The sequence below is a fragment of the Anomaloglossus baeobatrachus genome, chromosome 6 (genome assembly GCF_048569485.1).
Source record: "Anomaloglossus baeobatrachus isolate aAnoBae1 chromosome 6, aAnoBae1.hap1, whole genome shotgun sequence".
NCBI classification, from domain to species: Eukaryota; Metazoa; Chordata; class Amphibia; order Anura; family Aromobatidae; genus Anomaloglossus; species Anomaloglossus baeobatrachus.
Window position 1 is genome coordinate 93,834,068 of NC_134358.1, and position 21,588 is coordinate 93,855,655.

Genomic DNA, 21,588 nt, shown 5'->3' on the forward strand with positions numbered 1-21,588 from the left:
CGTCCATCAAAGCCATCTGACATTGTTTGTCAAAGTTGTCAAAGTAGTGCTATATATTGTTTAGAATGTTGGGCTAAGAGCTGAAATAGCTATGAGAAACGTTTTACTGTAAGTTACTGTTACACTGAGGTCAAAGCTCAGCGAGCCTCAAAGGGTTTCTATATATATATATATAGATTGAAGTAGGTCTTGTTACAGGTCTCTAGTGCGCAAGTACACTTATTTCGCGGGTAAAATGTACCACGTGACATGATGTAATGCTTAACCTAAATTAAGGATAGTTAGTTTTTGTGTTACCATGTGAAGAGATAAGGACAATCCAGAGGAGGGGTTTTGGGTTATAAAAGAAGCCCACACTTCAAAGGTAGGAGGAGAAGGAGGGAGAGGCAGAAGGTGACAGGAGAAAGACGGACCCATCTGACCAGATCATCTACAGATCATCCCGAGACGGCTTACACACACAACGATGTAAGATATATGAACTGTTATTTTTTCTATCTGTCTCCATCTATTAACTCAAGCCAAGACAGTTATTTTTCTCTAATGACTGTAACCCTCCAATTCTTATCTGAATAAATCCATAATATGTTTTTGACCTATCTTCGCTCCAATCATTATATACTGGCTATGCAGTTGTCGCCGTAAACCCATTATTTAACATTTGGCGAGCACCAGCCTGAATGATTGTGAAACACAGCTGTTTTCTGTGCGAGGTGATTTTTTTCACGCTGCCTATTCACAGCGATAAGGACTCTTTTTTTTTTTTTTTTCTCACGTCATTCCCTGCCCTTTGTCCGTGAGGGGGGGTCAGTGAGTAAAACTTTCTGTCCAAGCTGCAGGCGAACGACGATACACTGTGTCCACATCAGAACCTAAGACAGGGTTAACGTGACAAGCCGCACGGAGGTCGTATGTGTCAAAGCCACTCCAGGACCATCCATAAGTCGGTTGAAGCCATCCGAGGACCATCCATCCATAAGACGGTTGAAGCCATTCAAGGACAAGCATCACATACTGGTGAGAAATGGAGTTTATTCATGATTATTCTAGTAACTGTCATGTAGAGTATTCGTTTGATCATACACATAGTGACGCACAGTTATGGTCAAATCTGTACCGGCAATGTGAACTTGAAAATACTAAGCTAGATAAAAAGTTTTTTATTGTGAATCGGTTACAGAAAAAGATACAGAATGTATTGGGTATGGTATACACTTACAATTCCATGGTGGGTGGGGCACAGCCATATGCACACACTATCTGTATGGTGACTGACACACCCATAACAACAGGCACGCCCAATACAACAGACACACACGTCACAGATTCAGAAACAACAGATTGTCCAAATTGTTCGATATTAGCAGAACATATCGAACATCTGGAGGATCAGTTGGAAACAAGAGCAGATTTAATATCAAAACTACGGAAAGATATTAAATATGTATCTGTTAATACGAGACAGAACAAGACAGAAGCTTTAGGTTCAGACGTACCGGACGGGCTGAATACGGCCGAGGACGAGACTCTGAATGAGGAGGAACTTCGAAAAAAGAAGTTACATGATAAGGCCGCCCGTCTTAACATTAAAATCCATGACCAATTAATGAAAATCATTAAAGACATACCGAAATATGATGATAAAATGGACGCCTTCCATAATGCGGACATTTTTGAGTCACATTCCGATAAATATAATCTAACAAATGAACAGAGAAACAAGATTTATAGGGTATGGCTTCCCTCCCACATGGCAAAAAGGTTACAAGCAACACCTAGGACTGACGAACACAATGACCTGATCCATGACACAAAGGAAGATAGGCTGAGACAGTTGATTCTCTTTACCACAGGAGAGTCTACCCCAACAGTCGAATTGTTAGAAAACCTTAAGACACACATACAGGAGGATCCGTTTGTCTTCCTCGTGAAATTCGAGCAAGGATATCGTTTGATAATGGAAATCGGATCTGATCAAGAACCGCCTTCCATGATCAAGGCCTTTGTTAAAAAGTTTAAATATTTGGACCCTGCTTCATTCGAAATAGCTTCTAGAATGGAAAGTCTACAAGAGGTCACGTCATTTATTGATAGAATACGTAGACGAATGAAGCAAAATCAGGTAAAATCAAAAATAGCCATGATAGAAGGGAACACTGACACATTAGTATCCCAGGAAAAACAGATCAAAAACAACAAAAGACCGGTGTTGAATTCTAAAAACAAGAATTCAGGGGGGGGTAACAGGAAAAGCACAATTCATTGCTTTTTTTGCGGCCAACCCGGACACCTGAAGTGGGAATGCAAGAAATTCCTGAGGGCGGGAGTTGAGGAAAGGCTGGGTAAGGAAAATGGACTGATGCCAAACACATCCAGTGCCCCTCACCCATCTTCAGCACCTCCACCTTCATACACGCCCACTCGTACTGACAACAGAAATAACCAATCACCATACACGCCCACTCATACTGACAACAGAAATAACCAATCACCATATGCACCTCTGACCAGACAGATAAGGGAAATGACCATACAGGGATTGGATGGAAGGGGCAAGACACCTGCTGCTCTTCTCCCTTCTCCATCCTCCTGACTAGCAAAGCCGGTCCCCAGGCTGCATCCACTGGAATTCGTCACTCGAGTTTCAATGGATAGCTGTGGTCGACCATTTTTAAAGGTAAATCTTGAAGGTCAGGAAGTAACATTTCTCCTTGATACAGGTGCGCAATTGAGTGTCACAAATGTTGATTTACATTTAAAGCCAGATTCCCCTGTATGCACAATTGTTGGTTTCAGTGGTAAAAATGGAACAAAGGTGACTTTAGCGCAGGATGTTTCTTTGGAAATACCTGGTTTTTTGAAAACGAAAATGGATATTTGGTGTTGTCAGGATACTGAGAATATAATTGGCACTGATTTTATGGAAAAGCATGGCTGGATTATTGATTTGGGTAACAAAACAGTTTGGAAAGATTCTAACGGTTGTAAGGCGGTAGTTATTGATCCAGATGAGTATAGTCATGTCGGGACCATTTGTTTGACCGATGTAGTGTCAGCAGATCATTTGTGGCCTGAAACTGGTGGTGACGAAGTATTGACTGAGTTAGTACAGCGGTTTCCTTCTTTATGGGCTCAGTACAGGAATGAGGTTGGAACAATGAAGGATGTAATTGTCAAAATTGAAGGCCGAGACCCACCTCCACAGCGTCAGTATAAGTTGCCTCCGGAGTCAGTTGCTCCGATGTCGAAGATTATACAGGAATTGTTGGCTCAAGGTGTAATACGTAAGGCAAATTCTGTTTGTAACAATCCATTGTGGTGTGTTCTGAAAAGCGATGGTAGCTATAGGATGTTGTTGGACTTGAGGATGTTCAATAAGTGTACTCCCAATGTAGCACCGATTGTAGCTGATACACATGACATGATGTCGAGACTGGATGCTAAGGCAAGGTATTTCTCAGTATTGGATATCAGTAATGGTTTTTTCAGTATACCGATTGAGCAAAGTTGTCAATATAAGCTTGCATTCAACCACCTCGATCAGCAATATGTATGCTGTAGGCTTCCTCAGGGGGCAAGTATGTCGCCAAGCATTTTTCATCAGGCGCTGGCGAACGTTTTGTCGAAATTTTCTCGTCCGGAATGTTTATTGCAATATGTGGACGATATCTTGTTGAGTACGGAGGATGAGAATTTGCATATTTCTCTACTGGCAGAATTGTTTGAGCTGCTGCATGATGCAGGTTTAAAACTGAATACCAAAAAGGTCAAGCTGATGCAGACTGAGGTCAGGTTTTTAGGAGTTCTGCTAAGTCCAGGTACACGGCGACCCCTACAGGACAGAATAGAGGCAATTGCATCTCTTCCAATTCCAACATCACACAAGGCACTAAGACATTTTTTAGGGCTTGTAAATTACTCAAGGGATTTCATTGAAAATTTTGCTGACAAAGCCAGACCTTTGTATGATCTTTTAAAAGGTGACAATGATGATTATTTTGGTCCCTGGAGTGTTGAACAGGAAAAAGCCTTCACACAATTGAAACATGATCTACAACACGCACCTGCGTTAAGTATGGTGGAAAAGAACGCACCTTTTGCGCTTCAAGCACACACTTCAGAGACAAGTATCTCTGTGGTTTTGCTGCAGCTGCAAGGGGGGGAATGGAGAATCTTGGGGTACTTCTCTAAGCTTCTCTCACCTGTTGAGAGGGGGTTTGAGGTGTGCGCAAGACACCTGGTGGGAGTGTATTTTGCAATAAAAATCACTCAACACATCATCGGGTTCCAAAAGGTTATTCTCCAAACGCCACATTCCACACTGAAACTTCTCTTTGAGAAAAACATCCCAGGTGTGTCAAATCAGAGATTTGCCCATTGGTTGCTCTCATTGTCTCCAAATCAAATTGAGGTAGATTATAAGGCCAAGTATGTTCTTCCTCAATTGATGCAGTATGAAGGACAGACCCATGATTGCATAGAAACGTTCCATGAACCAAGTCCATCTCTCTTCAGACGACAGTCGGAAGACGCGGATGAACCTGTGTTTGTAGACGGTTCTAGATTTTTTCTGGAAGGACACTATCACACAGGATATGGAATTTTCTATTCCAAGCGAGGACAAGTGGTAAAACACAAGTTACCGAGTCATTTCTCAGCTCAAAGGGCAGAGATAGAAGCGGTAAGAATGGTCCTACAGCTGAATGAAGCTGATGATCAAACTCCAATGGTAATCTACAGTGATAGCTCCTATGTTGTCAGATCCCTAACCGATTACCTGCCTGTTTGGGAAAGGAGAGGCTACGTGGACTCGTCCAACAAAGCCTTGTTGCACCGCGAAACTCTAGAATCAATTTTTGAGATGGCATCTAGGGCCCCAAATAGATTTGCTATAGTGAAAGTCGCTGCACATAAAAGATCTGATGATGAGTTATCTGTAGGAAATGCAACCGCAGATGCTCTAGCCAAAGAAGCTGCCCTGACAGGAGAGGAAGTGTTTGACTCTGAACCTTCTGAGAATTCAGCGGTTCAAAGAACAGACACGTACATACCTTCATTTGCAGAAGAACAGAGAAAAGATCCTTCTCTTGTTACTTCTCTGGATGATCCAAAACCTCCTTTCATTTGTGAAAATGGGGTTTTGTGTCACAGTTCAAATGAAGAATTGCGTCCAGTTGTACCAAAACATCTACAGGTAGAATTCACTCGATACAACCATGAGAGTTTAGGTCACTTGGGACAACAGAAATTGTTAGTCATTCTCAAGGAGAAATTTTATTGGGAAAAAATGGACGAAACAGTTCAAAGTGTTGTACTATCATGTCTCATTTGTGCCCAAATAAATCCAAGACCTAAAGGACAGAAGCCACCACTTCTACGGATCGCACCTGCAGATGGTCCATGGTCTACACTGCAGATAGACTATATTGGTCCTTTACCCTCAGGTAAACATGGTCTCAGGTATGCATTGATTGTGGTAGATGTGTTCTCAAAATGGGTAGAAATATTACCTGTTAGGAAAGATGATGCTTTGTCCACAGCAAGGGAATTGGTACAACATGTCTTTTGTACTTGGGGGATCCCAAGGATGATTACCTCCGATCGAGGTAGCCACTTCACAGGTAAAATCATGCAAACTGCTTGTGCTATTCTAGGGGCGCGACAGCAATTTCATGTCCCCTATCATCCACAATCTGCGGGAATTGTGGAAAGAATGAATAGGACAATCAAGTCCAGAATTGCAAAGATGCTTTTGGACAAAGGTAACACTTGGGTTGACAAGGTTCCTTTCATACTGATGAGTATAAGAGGTTCAATCTCTTCTACAACTCAATTCACTCCGTTTGAGTTGATGACGGGAAGAAAAATGCCATTGTGGTTTCCACATGAGCCATTTTTATCCACTCCACAAAAAGATGCTATCTCAAGGTCCCAATGGTTGAGATCGCTGCAGGAGAACCTGAAAGCGATTCTGCCATATGCGGCATCGAGAATGCAGAAAATGGAGCCACCCTATGAGTCCAAATTCAAGAAAGGTGCTCTAGTGATGATCAAAACCTTTCGCAAGAGTGGTCCATGGGAGTGTAATTGGGAAGGTCCTTTTGAAGTCCTTGAGACTATGGGACAAGTCATGATTCTTGTGCACCGAGTGTCAAATGTGGTAAAAAAGACCCGGAAAACACAAAAAGTGTGGGTTCACGTTGACCAGTGCAAAATATTTGTGACAAAATAATGATACTGCATTTCTTTCCAGGAAGAAATGGATTCCTATACGAACTGGAATAAAGAACCTAAAGACTGTGAAGGAAAGATGACATCAAGCCTTCTGGAGAAAGAACATCTTCCCAAGCTCAAGACAAGCTTCTACGTGATGGGATCTACGTTCCTGCTGCTTTGCTTTATTTTCGTCATTGTTTACATGTTACATCAAGGAACAATCGCCAATGATGTGAATGAACAGACTAGAGAGATTCAACATTCTCGAAGACCAAGAGGATCAGATACACGGAACTTACTGACAGAGGACATCACGGACAATTCTGTGGAGATAACAGGAAATATCTGCATGGGATATGGAACAAAATGTTGCATTGAATTACATTTCATACACGACACAGACATAATATTACATGCGATTGCAGGACCTAAAACTAGATTCACACAATTACAAGGAGAATATGTACACAATAATAAAACTGGTACATGGGAATGTTCTCCTACAGATGTACTATACTGGAACATAGAGATCAGAGGTGATGAACCTGCTGTATGGTCCGGTGATATTACAAATGACATGATTGCAAAGGGAAAGTTTGGAAGATCCAAAACAGAAATTTTGTTAAAAACTCAGGTTTTTGGGAAAATTCTGGATCCTTCTTTACTCTCCATCACAGAAGGAGATAAAGATTGGGTCAAAACATGGAATTTCCAGATAACACGGGAACCTGTGCAAGTTCAGGTATCTGTAGTGTTTACCGTTACTAACACTATAGTTCCGGAAATAAGGGTTTCACCACAGACAGTACATGATAAAGTAAATACATTACCCATAATGTTAAAATGTAACACAAGGTTGAAATTGCCTTCTGAGTCTTTGTTGACATGGACCAAAAATTCATCATTTTTGGGAAGTTTTTTAAACAGTCCAACTAATGTCATTCACAGAGGTCAGATTGGTAATATCAGGTGGATGGATGATACGTTCATTTTTTCCATAGAGAATCCATCTTCCAGGGACTCTGGAATTTACCAGTGTTGCGTTGAAACAAAGACACATTACAGACATTGTAAAGACGTTAGTGTGAATATTTGGTCAGCAGCAGATAGTGCATGCACAGACACGAGGTTCATGCCGTCTACTCCTTTCCAAATTAATCAATTTCAGTCCAAGTCCTTATTAAGGGATGGAGAATTTATGACAATGGTGTGGATTTTCAATATGTCTCATTGGAAGATCTCTACCAGGTTTCCTCAGTGTCAATCACATCTCATAAACATGGAGATGGGGATAGAACAGTGGTTTGGGAAAAGAACTACTCAGACTAGGAGTAAGAGAGGAGTGTTAGAAGGAATTCTGGGAGGAATTGGGACAGTGGGAAGTCTGACTAATGCCATGAATATACAGACACTTAAGTCAGATTTGGATAATATTGGTTTTGTTGGAGGAAAAGGTGTAAAGGTTCAGAAGAGTCTGAATCAACTTCTTGAAAAGATGGTAATGAATACAGCTGCTGTACTAGGCTCTACCGTGTCACATCTACAGGATGCTACATTAGCTCTCGTGGAAAGCACACACGAAACACAAGTGGCTAAAGCGTGCCTGGAGATACAGGTAGAGTACTCTTCTAATTTGAAGCTGATTGCACAAGCTTTACAGAGTGGAATTACTCCACTGGGAATACTGCGAAATTTACCTGTAGAGTATGATTTTGCATTGAATCATACGGATTTGTGGGTAAATAAGTGGTTAGGATGTGAACGAAACATTTGTGTTGGCACATCGCTAATCCCGGTGATTGGAAGAGAGGGGACTATTGTTCCTGTTACAGTTTTGGGTATACCTGTGAGCAACACACAACAAGTGTTCTATCAACTGCAGTACACAGATTTTGCATTTGATGGAGTGAACACTGAACAAGTAGACATTTCTTCATGTTTGCATTTTGTTTCTAAGGTGATGTGTTTACCTGGACAGGATAAGGTGATTTATCATTCATGTTTTCATAATCATTCTTCTTGTCATGCGAGAATAGAGACTGTACAGACACTACATGATCTGGTGACTCCAGTAAGTCCAACTAAGATATGTTTTCAGGTCATGTCTGAGACAGAGAAGGTTTCTGTTTTCTATCCTGCTTGTGTACATAAGGAAAACCTACCTATGGGTTTGTATTGTATAGAAGGAGATGTGAGGTCTCTTTCAAAGAAGGAAGGAAGTTTTAATATCACTTCTATAGGAAAGAGAAATTTAACGGCATTTCCGATACAATTCAATTTATCACAGATAAATGATTTTCCTTGGGATATGTGGACAAGTGAAATAAAGAAAGACAAGGGTTTGTTAGATTTATTAACGAAACAGTTAAAGGAAGCAGAAATTATATTCAGACATGAACAAGGTGAATTAAGTGATATTGAACACGAATGGAATGGAATGTCAGGTAGAACTTGGTGGAAGAGTTTTAGTAAATCTGTACATTCCTGGTCTCAGTCATCTTTTCAGTCAGCGGTTGGTAATGTTTTATTTAATCCCATCATAATCATATTTTTATTAGTTTTGATGTGTATTATATATCAAGTTTTTGTGATGTGTAGAATTCAGAAGATATATAGGAACATAAAAATAGAAATGAAAAAGGAAGATAACATTCTTAGAGGAATGTTAAATCGCAAGATGACTTTTTGACAGAAAGTTGCAGATTGGTTTATCAAGTCAAATATTGGTCTAGAATTTCCAACAAGAATGTATGTGATACGAATGATGACACGATTGAGTTAGGGTTTCCCGGGGTTCATCAAACGTCCATATAAGGGGGGACTGTAAAATAGTGAGTTTATGGAGATTGATTCATAGACTGGATTACATATATTCATAAATATATGTATATCGCCCATCCCTTTAAGGATGCCTGTGTGTTGGAAAATGCTAAACCAAGAGTTTGAGATGGTAAGAACCAAACTCATCTGTTAGTCGTCCATCAAAGCCATCTGACATTGTTTGTCAAAGTTGTCAAAGTAGTGCTATATATTGTTTAGAATGTTGGGCTAAGAGCTGAAATAGCTATGAGAAACGTTTTACTGTAAGTTACTGTTACACTGAGGTCAAAGCTCAGCGAGCCTCAAAGGGTTTCTATATATATATATATAGATTGAAGTAGGTCTTGTTACAGGTCTCTAGTGCGCAAGTACACTTATTTCGCGGGTAAAATGTACCACGTGACATGATGTAATGCTTAACCTAAATTAAGGATAGTTAGTTTTTGTGTTACCATGTGAAGAGATAAGGACAATCCAGAGGAGGGGTTTTGGGTTATAAAAGAAGCCCACACTTCAAAGGTAGGAGGAGAAGGAGGGAGAGGCAGAAGGTGACAGGAGAAAGACGGACCCATCTGACCAGATCATCTACAGATCATCCCGAGACGGCTTACACACACAACGATGTAAGATATATGAACTGTTATTTTTTCTATCTGTCTCCATCTATTAACTCAAGCCAAGACAGTTATTTTTCTCTAATGACTGTAACCCTCCAATTCTTATCTGAATAAATCCATAATATGTTTTTGACCTATCTTCGCTCCAATCATTATATACTGGCTATGCAGTTGTCGCCGTAAACCCATTATTTAACAGTGGGTAACACCAAAAGAACCGGGTAAGCCCTATGTTTGATATTTAATCTAAAAAGAATCTGCGCTGACCAAATGAAGGTCCAAATCTGAAACAACAAGGACAGTGGTCCTAAATTGTGTCCCGTGCATACACTAACCGGGGAAACCTCAGGATTTCAAGGGACATCAAAAGAGGTGTCGTATATAAATATCACAGGAGAAACCTCAATAAACAATTAGTCCCAAAACAAAGTATCCCATACATTTCAGTGTATACACCTGTTTAAGCAAATATGAAGGAAGGATCTCACCCATTCAGATGATCTGCAGTCCGTCATGTCCTTCCTATCATCAAGGCGGTACCGAGGGGAGGGCACTTGTATAAACGCCGGCAAAAACTCGCCCTATGTCCCCAAAGACTCCCGCCCTTACAAAGACGGTCCACAGCTATGACCTAGCCGCCGTCCTACCAGTCCCCATATGCCTCCCGACGCGTTTCGTCAACGTGCATGACTCCTCAGGGGATAAAGCATAGGTTGGAACATAAGTTCAGGGAACACTGGTAAGTTGCCACCAGCTGCTATCCACAGCCGGCCAGCACCAAATGAGCATATTAAATAGTTTCTACACAGCCCCTTGGCCAATCACACACAACCACCACAGATGTATGACATTCTAAATGATGCACATACCCAGCCCATATAGATGACACGCACGCTAAGAGGCTTACTTGCTGGTAACGTGCAGCACCTCAGATGGTGTTCGTGAGATGTTGTCACATGGCAATAAAAACATAGGAGCTTAATTCCTGGTAACGTACAGTGTGTCACGTGGTATTCGTGACGCGCTGTCACATGGCACATGATGACATCACCTAAGCATGCCCTCTGTCCGACCTCCAGGCGTGGTCTATCCGGGTGCATGGAGGCAGAGGCTTCACCGCATGGGGCACCATGTGATGGCAACCCTCGTCGTCACACAGGGGGCGACCAAAATAGTCATGTGACCTGGTGAGCTCCAGCGTGATAAGTGTAGGATGCCTCATATAGTAGTAAAGGGAGGGGGCGGGAGACATAACAACCTGATCCAAGGTAGCGATCCCACCCACACCATTACCATTAACCCCTTAGTAGTAAGTAAGAAAAGAGGTCACCATGACACATATAGCGTTAGACCACACACACATTTTCAAAGGAACCCTGTACAGGTCCCAAATCAATATTGATAAATGCCAGGAAGAAATTACTCCACCTTTTAAGGGGGTTCCTATTAAGTCTTAGGGGTACTTTGCACGTTGCGACATCGCTACTGCGATATCGTCGGGGTCACATAGAAAGTGACGCACATCCGGCACTGGAAAGGATGCTGCAACGTGTAAAGCCTAGATGCGCCGATAAACAATTGCAAAAAAGTCGTAAATCGGTGATCTGTATAGCGTCGGACATTTTCATAATGTCGCACCAATAGGAGATACGATGTTGTTCCTCGTTCCTGCGGCAGCACACATCGCTGTGTGTGAAACCGCAGGAGCGAGGAACATCTCCTTACCTGCCTCCACCCCCAATGTGGAAGGAAGGAGGTGGGCGTGATGTTTACGTCCCGCTCATCTCCACCCCTCCGCTTCTACTGGCCACCTGCCGTGTGATGTCGCTGTGACGCCGCACGACCTGCCCCCTAAGGAAGGAGGCGGGTTGCCGGCCAGAGCGACATCACAGGGCAGGTATGTGCGTGTGAAGCTGCCGTAGTAATAATGTTCGCTACGGCAGCTATCATAAGATATCGCATGTGCGACGGGGGCGGGTACTATCGTGCTCAGCATCGCTAGCATCGGCTAGCAATGTCGCAGCATGCAAAGTACCCCTTATTGTTTTTACTTTTTACAACATAGTGGTCACCGTGTAGGTAATCAATGATAAGGATTTTAATATATCACAACTCAGCCTAGGTTGTCCACCCATTAGTTGAGGATTTTGAAAATGGACCATAGAGATCCGAATTGTCCATAGATATCTTTAGCAGAATTAATAATAACATGGGAAGAGAAAAACACAGGGCCCAGAAGGATTCAAATGAAGCATACAAAATTTAACTGTGATGTTTACGTCCCGCTCATCTCCACCCCTCCGCTTCTATTGGCCGCCTGCCGTGTGACGTCGCTGTGACGCCGCACGACCCGCCCCCTAAGGAAGGAGGCGGGTTGCCGGCCAGAGCGACATCACAGGGCAGGTATGTGCGTGTGAAGCTGCCGTAGCGATAATGTTCGCTACGGCAGCTATCATAAGATATCGCATGTGCGACTGGGGCGGGTACTATCGCGCTCAGCATCGCTAGCATCGTCTAGCAATGTCGCAGCATGCAAAGTACCCCTTATTGTTTTTACTTTTTACAACATAGTGGTCACCGTGTAGGTAATCAATGATAAGGATTTTAATATATCACAACTCAGCCTAGGTTGTCCACCCATTAGTTGAGGATTTTGAAAACGGACCATAGAGATCCGAATTGTCCATAGATATCTTTAGCAGAATTAATAATCACATGGGAAGAGAAAAACACAGGGCCCAGAAGGATTCAAATGAAGCATACAAAATTTAACTGCTCATTTAAGCCCTTGGGTGAAACCGTCTCCAATCTAAAAATCCATTTGGTCTTGCGCTGTAAAACAGAGCAATCCCAGTCACCACCTCTTTTAGGTTGTTCCACTTTGTCAATGCCAACAAAGTTAGTACATTCTTTTTGCCTCCATGTAGTGCAGTCACATGCCTGGCCAGAGAAGTTTCCCTTTTGTGTTCAATGTCACCCATGTGCTCACCTATATGTCACCCTGTCACCAATAGAGCGACCTTTTTTGTATGTGATGTGGGGATAACCACCAATCTTTAGTTCAAGATCCTTATCCATCAAAAGGATAGGCCAGTGTTTGTTCAGAATGTTTTTAACATGCTGTGAACCATTATTGAAGGTCGTTATAAATCTCATTGGACCATCATCATTCCCCCTCGGGGTCACATTCATCAAATCGGTCCTGTTCCTGGATCTGGTCTTATTAAAAGCCTGTTTTAACACCCTATTTGGATATCCCCTCTCCAAAAACCTCACTTTTAAGGCGTCAGCTTGATGTTTAAATGTTGATTTTTCAGAACAATTTCTCCGCATGCGGAGATTCTGGCCCTTAGGAATCCCCTCTTGAGTGGAGTTGGATGGCTACTCTCCCATCTCAAGAATTGATAGACGAATGCTATCCTGAAAGTGCAGGTTTGTAAGGTGCCCATTTGAGTTTTACTAACCAGGATATCCAAAAACAATAGAGTTGTCTGATTTGCTTCATGAGTAAATCGTAGGTCAATGGAGTTGTCATTCAACTGGTCAACAAAGGTTCCAAGGGTGTCCTCTGAGCCCCGCCAGACAACGAACACATCATCGATGTAGCGTGCCCAGAGTTCCACCCTTGAAGTCTCCAACAGTGCGTTGTCCTCGGCAAAAACAATAGTCTCCCCCCACTAGCCCAGGAGCAAATTAGCATACAATGGGGCACAGGGGGCTTGCCATTGCGGTGCCTCTGAGCTGGTGGAAGAATTTGCCGTCAAAAACAAAAAGGTTTTTTGTGAGGCAGAATTCCAAGGCCTTCAATACAAATGCATTATGTTGAGAAAACTGACAACCCCGAGTCGATAAGAAGTAATTGACGGCTTGTAACGTCTTCTCATGTGGTATAGAGGAGTATAATGATTCAACGTCAATGCTCGCCAAAATTCACTCCTCATCGACTCGTAGGTTCTCAATTTTCCTTAGAAAGTCAGTGGAATCTCTCGTGAAGGACTGAAGAGCCATCACAAATGGTCATAAGATGACATCCAGGTATCATCCCAAATTCTGGCACAGGCTGCCGATGCCCAACACGATAGGTCTACCTCTAAGCGGATCAAGTCCTTTATGGACTTTGGGCAGACCATAAAAGGTGGCAACAACCGGGTTTAGTGGCAACATAAATTCGTATTCCTGCTTATCAATAACTCTATTAGTCAAGCCATCCTCCAGAATCATTTTCAATTCTGACAAAAAAACCCTGGTGGGGTTCTCTCTCAAGACTCTATATCCCTCGGGATCATGTAGGAGGTCCAGACACATAGCTTGGTATCTATCCGGATCCAGGACCACCACATTGCCGCCTTTGTCAGAAGGCCTAATGACAATGTGGCGGTCCTGCTCCAGAGCTCACAAAGCACCAATCTCATCCTTCGTACAATTAAAGGTGGCGTAGGGGTTCAATTTTTACAAATCCTCTGTCACAAGATTAACAAAGACATCAACCATTGAGACATCACTTTGTGGAGGGGGCATCTTGACACTCCTATTCTTAAGCACAGAGAAAGGGCCCCTAATCTGTCAAATTAGTATTTTCCATGGACAAGGACTCCAAAAGTCTCACATCTGATAACATGTCAGAAGGGATCCCTAGTTCCTCACAAGTTCTATCATTCTGTTTAAAAAAGTGTTTCCTCCATTTTAATTTTTGTGCGAATAGATTTAAATCCTTAACGCATGTAAACAGGTCAAAATCAGTTGTTGGAACAAAGGAAAGTCCCTTCTCAAGGACCATTTTTTCTACTACACTGAGAGGTCAGGCGGACAGGTTCAAGACCCGTGATCCTACTTTGGAGGCTGGTTCCGTCCCTCCACCCGACTCCTCAGGTAGTAGCTCGATCTAAAAAATTCGTTCCTTGATTGGATTGGTACCCCCTGCCTCTAAACGGTGCTTTACCCTTACCTCTGCCACCTCGTCCACCTCTAGTCCCTCTTGTATCACTTTCTGATGTTTCAGTATCAGATGATGAGGGATCTAGTGGAGGTTCGGTTTGCAGAGTTTTATAATTCACAAAATCGTATGTTCTGTTTTCCCTAAAATCCTGCAAATCGCCGATGAATTGTTTGTCCTTTCTTTCTTTAACGCTGTGTTGGAATCTCTCAATGGTCTTTTGTAGAGTTAAAGCTGCTTTACACGCTGCAATCTCATTAGCGATCTCGTTAGAAGTGAGACACGCCCAGGTCGTGTGTGCGACTTTTCTACATCGCTACGTGACCATTGTCAGGTCGTTATCTAGCGGTCACACGGAGCATTCTCGTTCTACCTCACAAGTGACACCACATCGTCCCACGATGTTATTGAGTTCCGTGCTGGTCGTGTGGTGTGCGTCACACCACATACCTTCCAACAATGACATTACCGACATAGGCGTTCTTACCTTCCATAGTGAACACAAAGGCGTGTTTGGCCTCACAATCGTCATGCCCCTACTGCCATAGGGTCAATTCCGTCAACGCAGCTCTAGCTAATGATTGGTGGTTACTGGTATTTATTTGCGCAGATGCGTCTTCCTGGTTGTTGCTTCTATCTCCTCATTTCGTTTGTGTTGCATGAGTGGTCTTCATTTCATATTGCTTTACCACATCTAATTAGCGTGTTGCATGGTATGTTTTCATTATATTGATATGCCATGTGTCATATTACTAATGTGTTATCTTTTTAAATTGTGCTTTCGTTTTGTTTTTTTTTTGTTTTTTTTTGTGTTATTATATCGTATCAAAGAGTGTATATGCAAGTAAATTTATTTTATTTTTTCTCCATTTTTTAAAAATATCCATGCTTTTTATTTTGGGTAATAAATGTCAATTCAAAAAAAGCTATTTTATTTGTTTAAATTTTTTTTTAATGTCTACACAACCATAGCAATAACTGTCTTCTAGGCAATTTAATGTGTGAGGCTTTATAACCTAAACTTATTTTTTTTTAAAATTTTTAATTATTTTTGTTTTTTTTGTTCTTTTACAAAAAAAACCCCACAGATGTGTAGCAACAAAGAAGCCTTTCTAAGAGAATTTATTGAAGTATATGAAAGTCTACCATCATTATGGAAAGTTAAATCGCCCGAATATGGTAACCGGCATCTAAAGAAGGAGGGATATGGCAAGATGATTGAGGTTTTTGAAAAACATCATCCTACAATTAAAGGCACAGCGGACATAGTTAAAAGAAAACTTCAAGCCATAAGACCAGTGTATAAAAAATAAATTAACAAGGTGGAGGAATCAAAGAGATCTGGGGCAGCCACAGAGGATATCTATGTTCCTAGTCTCTGGTATTTTGATTTACTATCATTTACCAGAGACAAGGAGCTCCCCCATCCCTCAACAAGCATCCTCAATCTGACAGAGGAATTACCGGTTGAGAATTCAAATGATGTGATGCCGGAGGAGGTATGTCATTTTGTTTGACAAACTTTGTGGAAATTTTTTTTTTATTTGTTTTTAATATAAAATCGTGAAATAAGAATTTTAAAAAAAACAAAGATGACATTAAGGTTTGTAACCTAGACATATATATTTTTGTATTCTTTTTTTTATTTTAACTTAATTTTTAAACACAATTTCTCTCTGTCCATATTGATATCTGTATCATTTTTAATTTTTAAATTAAAAAAACGAGTTTTTTTTATCAATTTAAATTTTTTTTTAATTCTTAAAAACAAAAAATAAATAAATATAAATATTTTTTTTTTACAAACAAAGGACAGTATCTCATAACAAATGTTTTAAATTTGTTTTTTAAATGATTACAATATGTCAATATGCTTTTCTAATTTTTTTTTTTTTGGCCTTTATCAGACCCCGAACCAAGAGAGCGTATCAGAGCCACGCCTGTTGGATACTCCATTAACCTCATTATCTCAAGAAGATGTTGAAGAGGCTGGACCTTCGAATGTGCAAACACATCAACTCACAATCAGAAAAAGGAAAGGCCCTACACCCAGCACAACAACTGCTGTGATTCAATTAATGGGAGTGGCCCAAAACATATTAGACCACCATAATAGAACCCCCATTTCTGGTCTTGCTCACTTTGTTGACGATGAGATGAGAGCCATAAGCCCAAGTCAACAATATTTAGCACAATGTCTTGTGCAAGATGTGTATGGGTTAGCTAGAGCAAATAAACTAACACAGTCCTCGTTTGTAGCTGTGGGTGAAGCTGATGTTCAGGAAATGGATTCACAGGGGCAACAAACAGCAACAGCACAAAAGGAACCACCTGTTCAGTGTAATAAGAATCGAGTGCAGTGTGGTAAAAATACGCAAAAAAACAAATCATGTAGAACCAGACTTTATGGGCCTGTGTACTGTAAGTGTACTTCAAAATAATATAATAAATATTTTTATATATATATATATATATATATATATGTATATTTGTTATCAAATGTATGAAAGTGAATATTTTGTTTTGTGGTTTGTTTTTTTTTTTAAAAAAAAAAAAAAAAAAATTGGGTGAAGAATCTTTGAAATGTTATTTTCATGCACTATGTTTGTTGCTTGTGAATAGACAAGTTAAAACAATATTTTTGTTTGTGTTTTTTTATATTTTTAAAAAAATAATTAAAAAATAATATTTTAGATTTTTTTCTTATGAAATGATTTATTTATATTATTAAGCAATGTTTTAGATTTAATAGTTATTCCTTATAAACTGATAACTATTTTACAAAAATATTTGACACATTTTTAACTTAAATAAGAAAGTTGTTTTTTTTTGTTTCCAAAAAAAAACCAAAACAAAAAAAAAAATATACCATTGAGAATATTATTTATTGTAAGATTTTTTAAATTTAAAAAACATTTTTCAAAAATTTAACATAAGAACACACCAAGCTTTGAATTGTAATTCTAGCTGGACATTAAAACTGTTTTTTTTAAGACTTCTGGCTTCAAACACAAAGAAAAAACATATGGTTACAATATCCATATTTGTAACTTTTAAAATTACTGGGATTGCACACTCTTTTGATAAACAAAACGTCTGACTAGTGCATCATGTTTTTGAGCAGCTGTTCTCAGTCTTTGTGCTGATCTTGAATGTCATAGAGTGTCACAATTTCTGTTTGGGAAAAAAAAAACAAAATTACAAAAATAAATAATTTTTTGTAAATTATTTTTAAAAAATTTGAATATACAAAAATGATTAATTTACGTGTTTTTTCCCCATCATCTAAATCTTCTCCAGAAGAAGAGCCCAAGTTCCAGCCAGCTGCACTTGCACCTAAAATGTATAGAATTAAAACTATTTTAAATTTTTTTATTAAAAAAAAAAAAAAAGAGTAAAAAAATAATCAACATACTAAACTCACCCATAAAACTCCCAATTCCAATAGATCCATTAAACTCAGGTGGAAAAATGATATCATCTGGTGGTTCTGGAGAAATGTCATTGGTATTTTCTTAATTAGCCAAGGTATCTGTTGGTGAGCTAGCAGGAAGTGGTGAAGCAGATGGGGATGGAGTTTGGTTTGGCGGGATTGATCTTGCCAGGGAGGCAGAAGGAGGAGGTGTGATTCTGTGTTCAATTGCCTCGTGTGGTTGATCTATTTGTATTTAAGAAACAAAACAATAATTTTTTATTTTTTGATTTTTTTCTGGAAAATTTGTCTTGTTTATTTTTGTAAGTTATAAAAAAAAAAAAATACAATATAAATTAAAAAAATAAACAAAGTCTAAACTTATTTTTATTAATTATTTGATAGAATTAACTACCATATATAATATATAAAATAATATAGATTTCAATAATACAAAAAATATAGTAAAAATTTACATTAAACATATATATATGTTGATCTTGCTGTATACCGATTTCAAATATCCAAAAAATGTATATGTGTACAGATAAGTAAGCATGTCTGGTAATAGTCATGTTTGCACATCATTGTCATCATGTGTATAGAACACACCCTTAACATCTTACCTCCGATAGATTACAGGTGTTTTCTTATTTCCAGGATTCGTTCAGAAGATCTATATTGCAGATCTGCCCATTTTTTTTTGGACCTGGTTGCTGGAGCGAATCACTGCAAAATTTCTTGCAAGGCTGCGGCAGATTTTTCTTTAACACAGAACGTTTATGTGCGTCCATGCATTTAACTAGGTAGATCACCTCTCCATTTCCCCAAACTCTTGATCTGCGTTGTGATGCCATTTTAGATATTCTCGTTTCGACAATCGCTCACTTCTGCCTGCCTTTGCCCACGCAGTGTTGAACGTAATGATGTCATCACGTTCTTGTGTTCTAGTTGGAAAAATTGTTATGTTAATTTAATCTGAGCTTGCGGTATATTATCTAACATGCGCTGTCGATCTTGCGCAGTTGCGACTCTGTTGCTGCCAATCCTATCATGGAATACGTCTCTTAGCATGTGCCACTAGTTAGGTCTGGAAGTGCCTTAAATAGGCTTTTTCTAATTATATTTTTTAAACACATTAGATTTTGTAACATTTTAGTTTTAAATAGATTACATGTTTGTTATGAATTTTAAAATTATACTAAACCTTTTTTTTTATTTTTTTTTAAAATTGTAATGAAAATATAAATGTGTAAAGTTAAAAGCTGAAACGTACAAAAGACCTTTTTAAAATTAAATATAATTTTAGATAGAAGAATAAATTTTAATTTTAATTTATCCTTTTTATTTATTATTAAAAAATTAAAAACAATTTTGAAAAAAATAATAAAGAATATTTTTTATTAACACAAATTAAATACAAAATTTTGAAGGAAAAATCAAACTAAAATAGTAGTCAAAAAGATGCGCATGTGCGTGCTATTAAAGACCAACCTATTAATACCTATCAATTGCACTTTAAACATGTTCATAATGTGCCCAACCAATATTTATATACAACTTAAAAAGTGTAAATGTTTAATAACAATGTTCAACATGTCATATGGTTAGATCAGGAACATAAAACCGTTTTTTAGATGACCATATGTTTTAGAATCAATGTTTGACACACCTTTTAGTAATATCACATTAATTACTATTTATGGAAAAACAACGCCCAAATTTAGTGCAAAACAGAGTATTTATATATATCTTTGTGTGGCATTTCTTTTTTATTTGATTTAAATATAGGCTTTTTTTGGACACAAACATTTTTCAAACACAAATACATGTTAGACAACAACATTTTCAAAAAATAGTATTTATATAAATAGATTATATGCTAAAAAATAATGGTAAAAAGAAGGTATAAGTGTTGTTTGCAATCTCTGCTTGTTGTTTTTGCTTTCATAATTTTTTTAAACTTTGTTACGAATATAATTTTAAATTAAAATTTGAAAATTCCGAAAATAATTAAAATAAAAAAAAATTTAAAACAACAATATTTATAGTCTAACAACATTTTAACCAAAAAAACCCCCCAAAAATGGTTAAATTAAATTGTTTATTTACACAGCAAATCAAAAGAACTTGATGTACATTTTTTATTTTTGTAACATAACATTAAATAAAACAACAATTATATTGACATTGTTGAAATCAAGTTATTCATAAGGTCACATTATGTTTATGATCACATTTTAACAAAGAAATGTAATACATTTTCAAACAAAAAAGAAAAATCAGAATACAATTTTATCAAACTGTTTTTAAAAAATAAAAAAATTTAATAAAAAAGATGCTGCCAAGTTACAGCACCTGGCCCATTAAAATATGAACAATAATTAGCCCTATTAGTCATGGCATCCTGTTGGCTTCGGATGAGGGTGGGGTTGGGATATAAATCATCAAGTTGATTAACATGTTGACGCCACACACCAGGTTCAATTTGTCCATTACTATTGTTTTCCACAACTACGAAGCCAGGTGGAACATATTCCAGGCCATCGCACTTACGTAAAAAATGATGTAACATGCAACAGGCCATAACCACTTTTCATCCGAAAAATGCAACAACGGTTACTCAAAATCCCAAAAGCATTTTCCACCACTCTTCTGGCATGACACAGCCTATAATTATAAATACGACGAGCTGTATTCAAACCAGATTGAGGATAAGGCCTCAATAAATTTTTAAGTAAAGGAAAGGCCTCGTCTGCGAGAAAAACAAAATTTAAGTTGGAAACCGTAGTTTGATTTGTTGGCAAATTTAATTTAAATTTTCATAGACGTTGACCAAATTCAGTGTGTTCAACAACACCACCATCAGAAACACGGCCATTCATTCTAACGTGTATTGTCACAAACTCATAATTAGCATTCACTAATGCCATTAAGATAATGCTATGATAACCTTTATAATTAAAGTAAAAAGACCTTGAGTTATGTGGTTGCATTATCCTAACATGCTTCCCATCTATTGCGCCTCCACAATTAGGAAATTGCCAACAAAGATTGAAAGTGTCAGCAATTTTTTCCCAATCACCAGATGATTTTGGGAAAGGCATGTATTCTCTTAGTGAATGAATTATTGCCATACATGTTTCCGGTATCAAGGTACTAAGCAGGGATCAAGAGACGGCTGATGAGTATTGAAGATCTGTTAAAATTCTGCATGTGGCCAAAAAACGAAGTGTTACCCCAAACCGCTCATCCACGGGTACAGCCTGGCGCATAACAGTATCATAACGCATAATAAACGGTCTCACTCGTTCAAGTAGAAAAACAAATAAGCTCTCGGACATACGCAAATAATTGCGAAAATCATGTGGGTTGTTTTCCTGTAGTTCCCGCACAAGTTGCATATTTGTATGGCGTTGCCGTTCAAGGAGCCATTTGCAAACCCAAATGCAATGCTTCCGACTGTTGCGTCGGGAAATCAAATCCTCCTCAATTGCTAACGCTCCTCCAGCAACCAACATTGATGCTAATATTGCATTTTCTGGTTGAGATAGCATTATGAGCCTGAAAAAAAATTAAAATAAAAAAAA

General features: G+C 38.8%; 1 protein-coding gene across 1 annotated transcript; it reads left to right on the forward strand.

The window, feature by feature from the left end:
- The first annotated feature begins 958 nt into the window (after positions 1-958).
- On the forward strand, positions 959-17,027 carry LOC142243823 (uncharacterized). Its single transcript, XM_075316026.1, has 5 exons — positions 959-1,017; positions 6,254-7,678; positions 15,675-15,886; positions 15,995-16,085; positions 16,494-17,027. The coding sequence occupies exons 2-5, from the start codon at positions 6,260-6,262 to the stop codon at positions 17,025-17,027; spliced, it is 2,256 nt and encodes a 751-aa protein (XP_075172141.1). The 5' UTR covers positions 959-1,017; positions 6,254-6,259.
- The last annotated feature ends 4,561 nt before the right edge of the window (positions 17,028-21,588 follow it).

Coding starts and splice junctions, on each gene's coding strand:
- LOC142243823 (XM_075316026.1), top strand. CDS start 6,260: ATGGATTCCTATACGAACTGGAATAAAGAACCTAAAGACTGTGAAGGA. Junction 7,679..15,674: donor TTGGAGGAAAAGGTGTAAAG/GTTCAGAAGAGT, acceptor AAAACCCCACAG/ATGTGTAGCAACAAAGAAGC. Junction 15,887..15,994: donor CTTCAAGCCATAAGACCAGT/GTATAAAAAATA, acceptor ATCATTTACCAG/AGACAAGGAGCTCCCCCATC.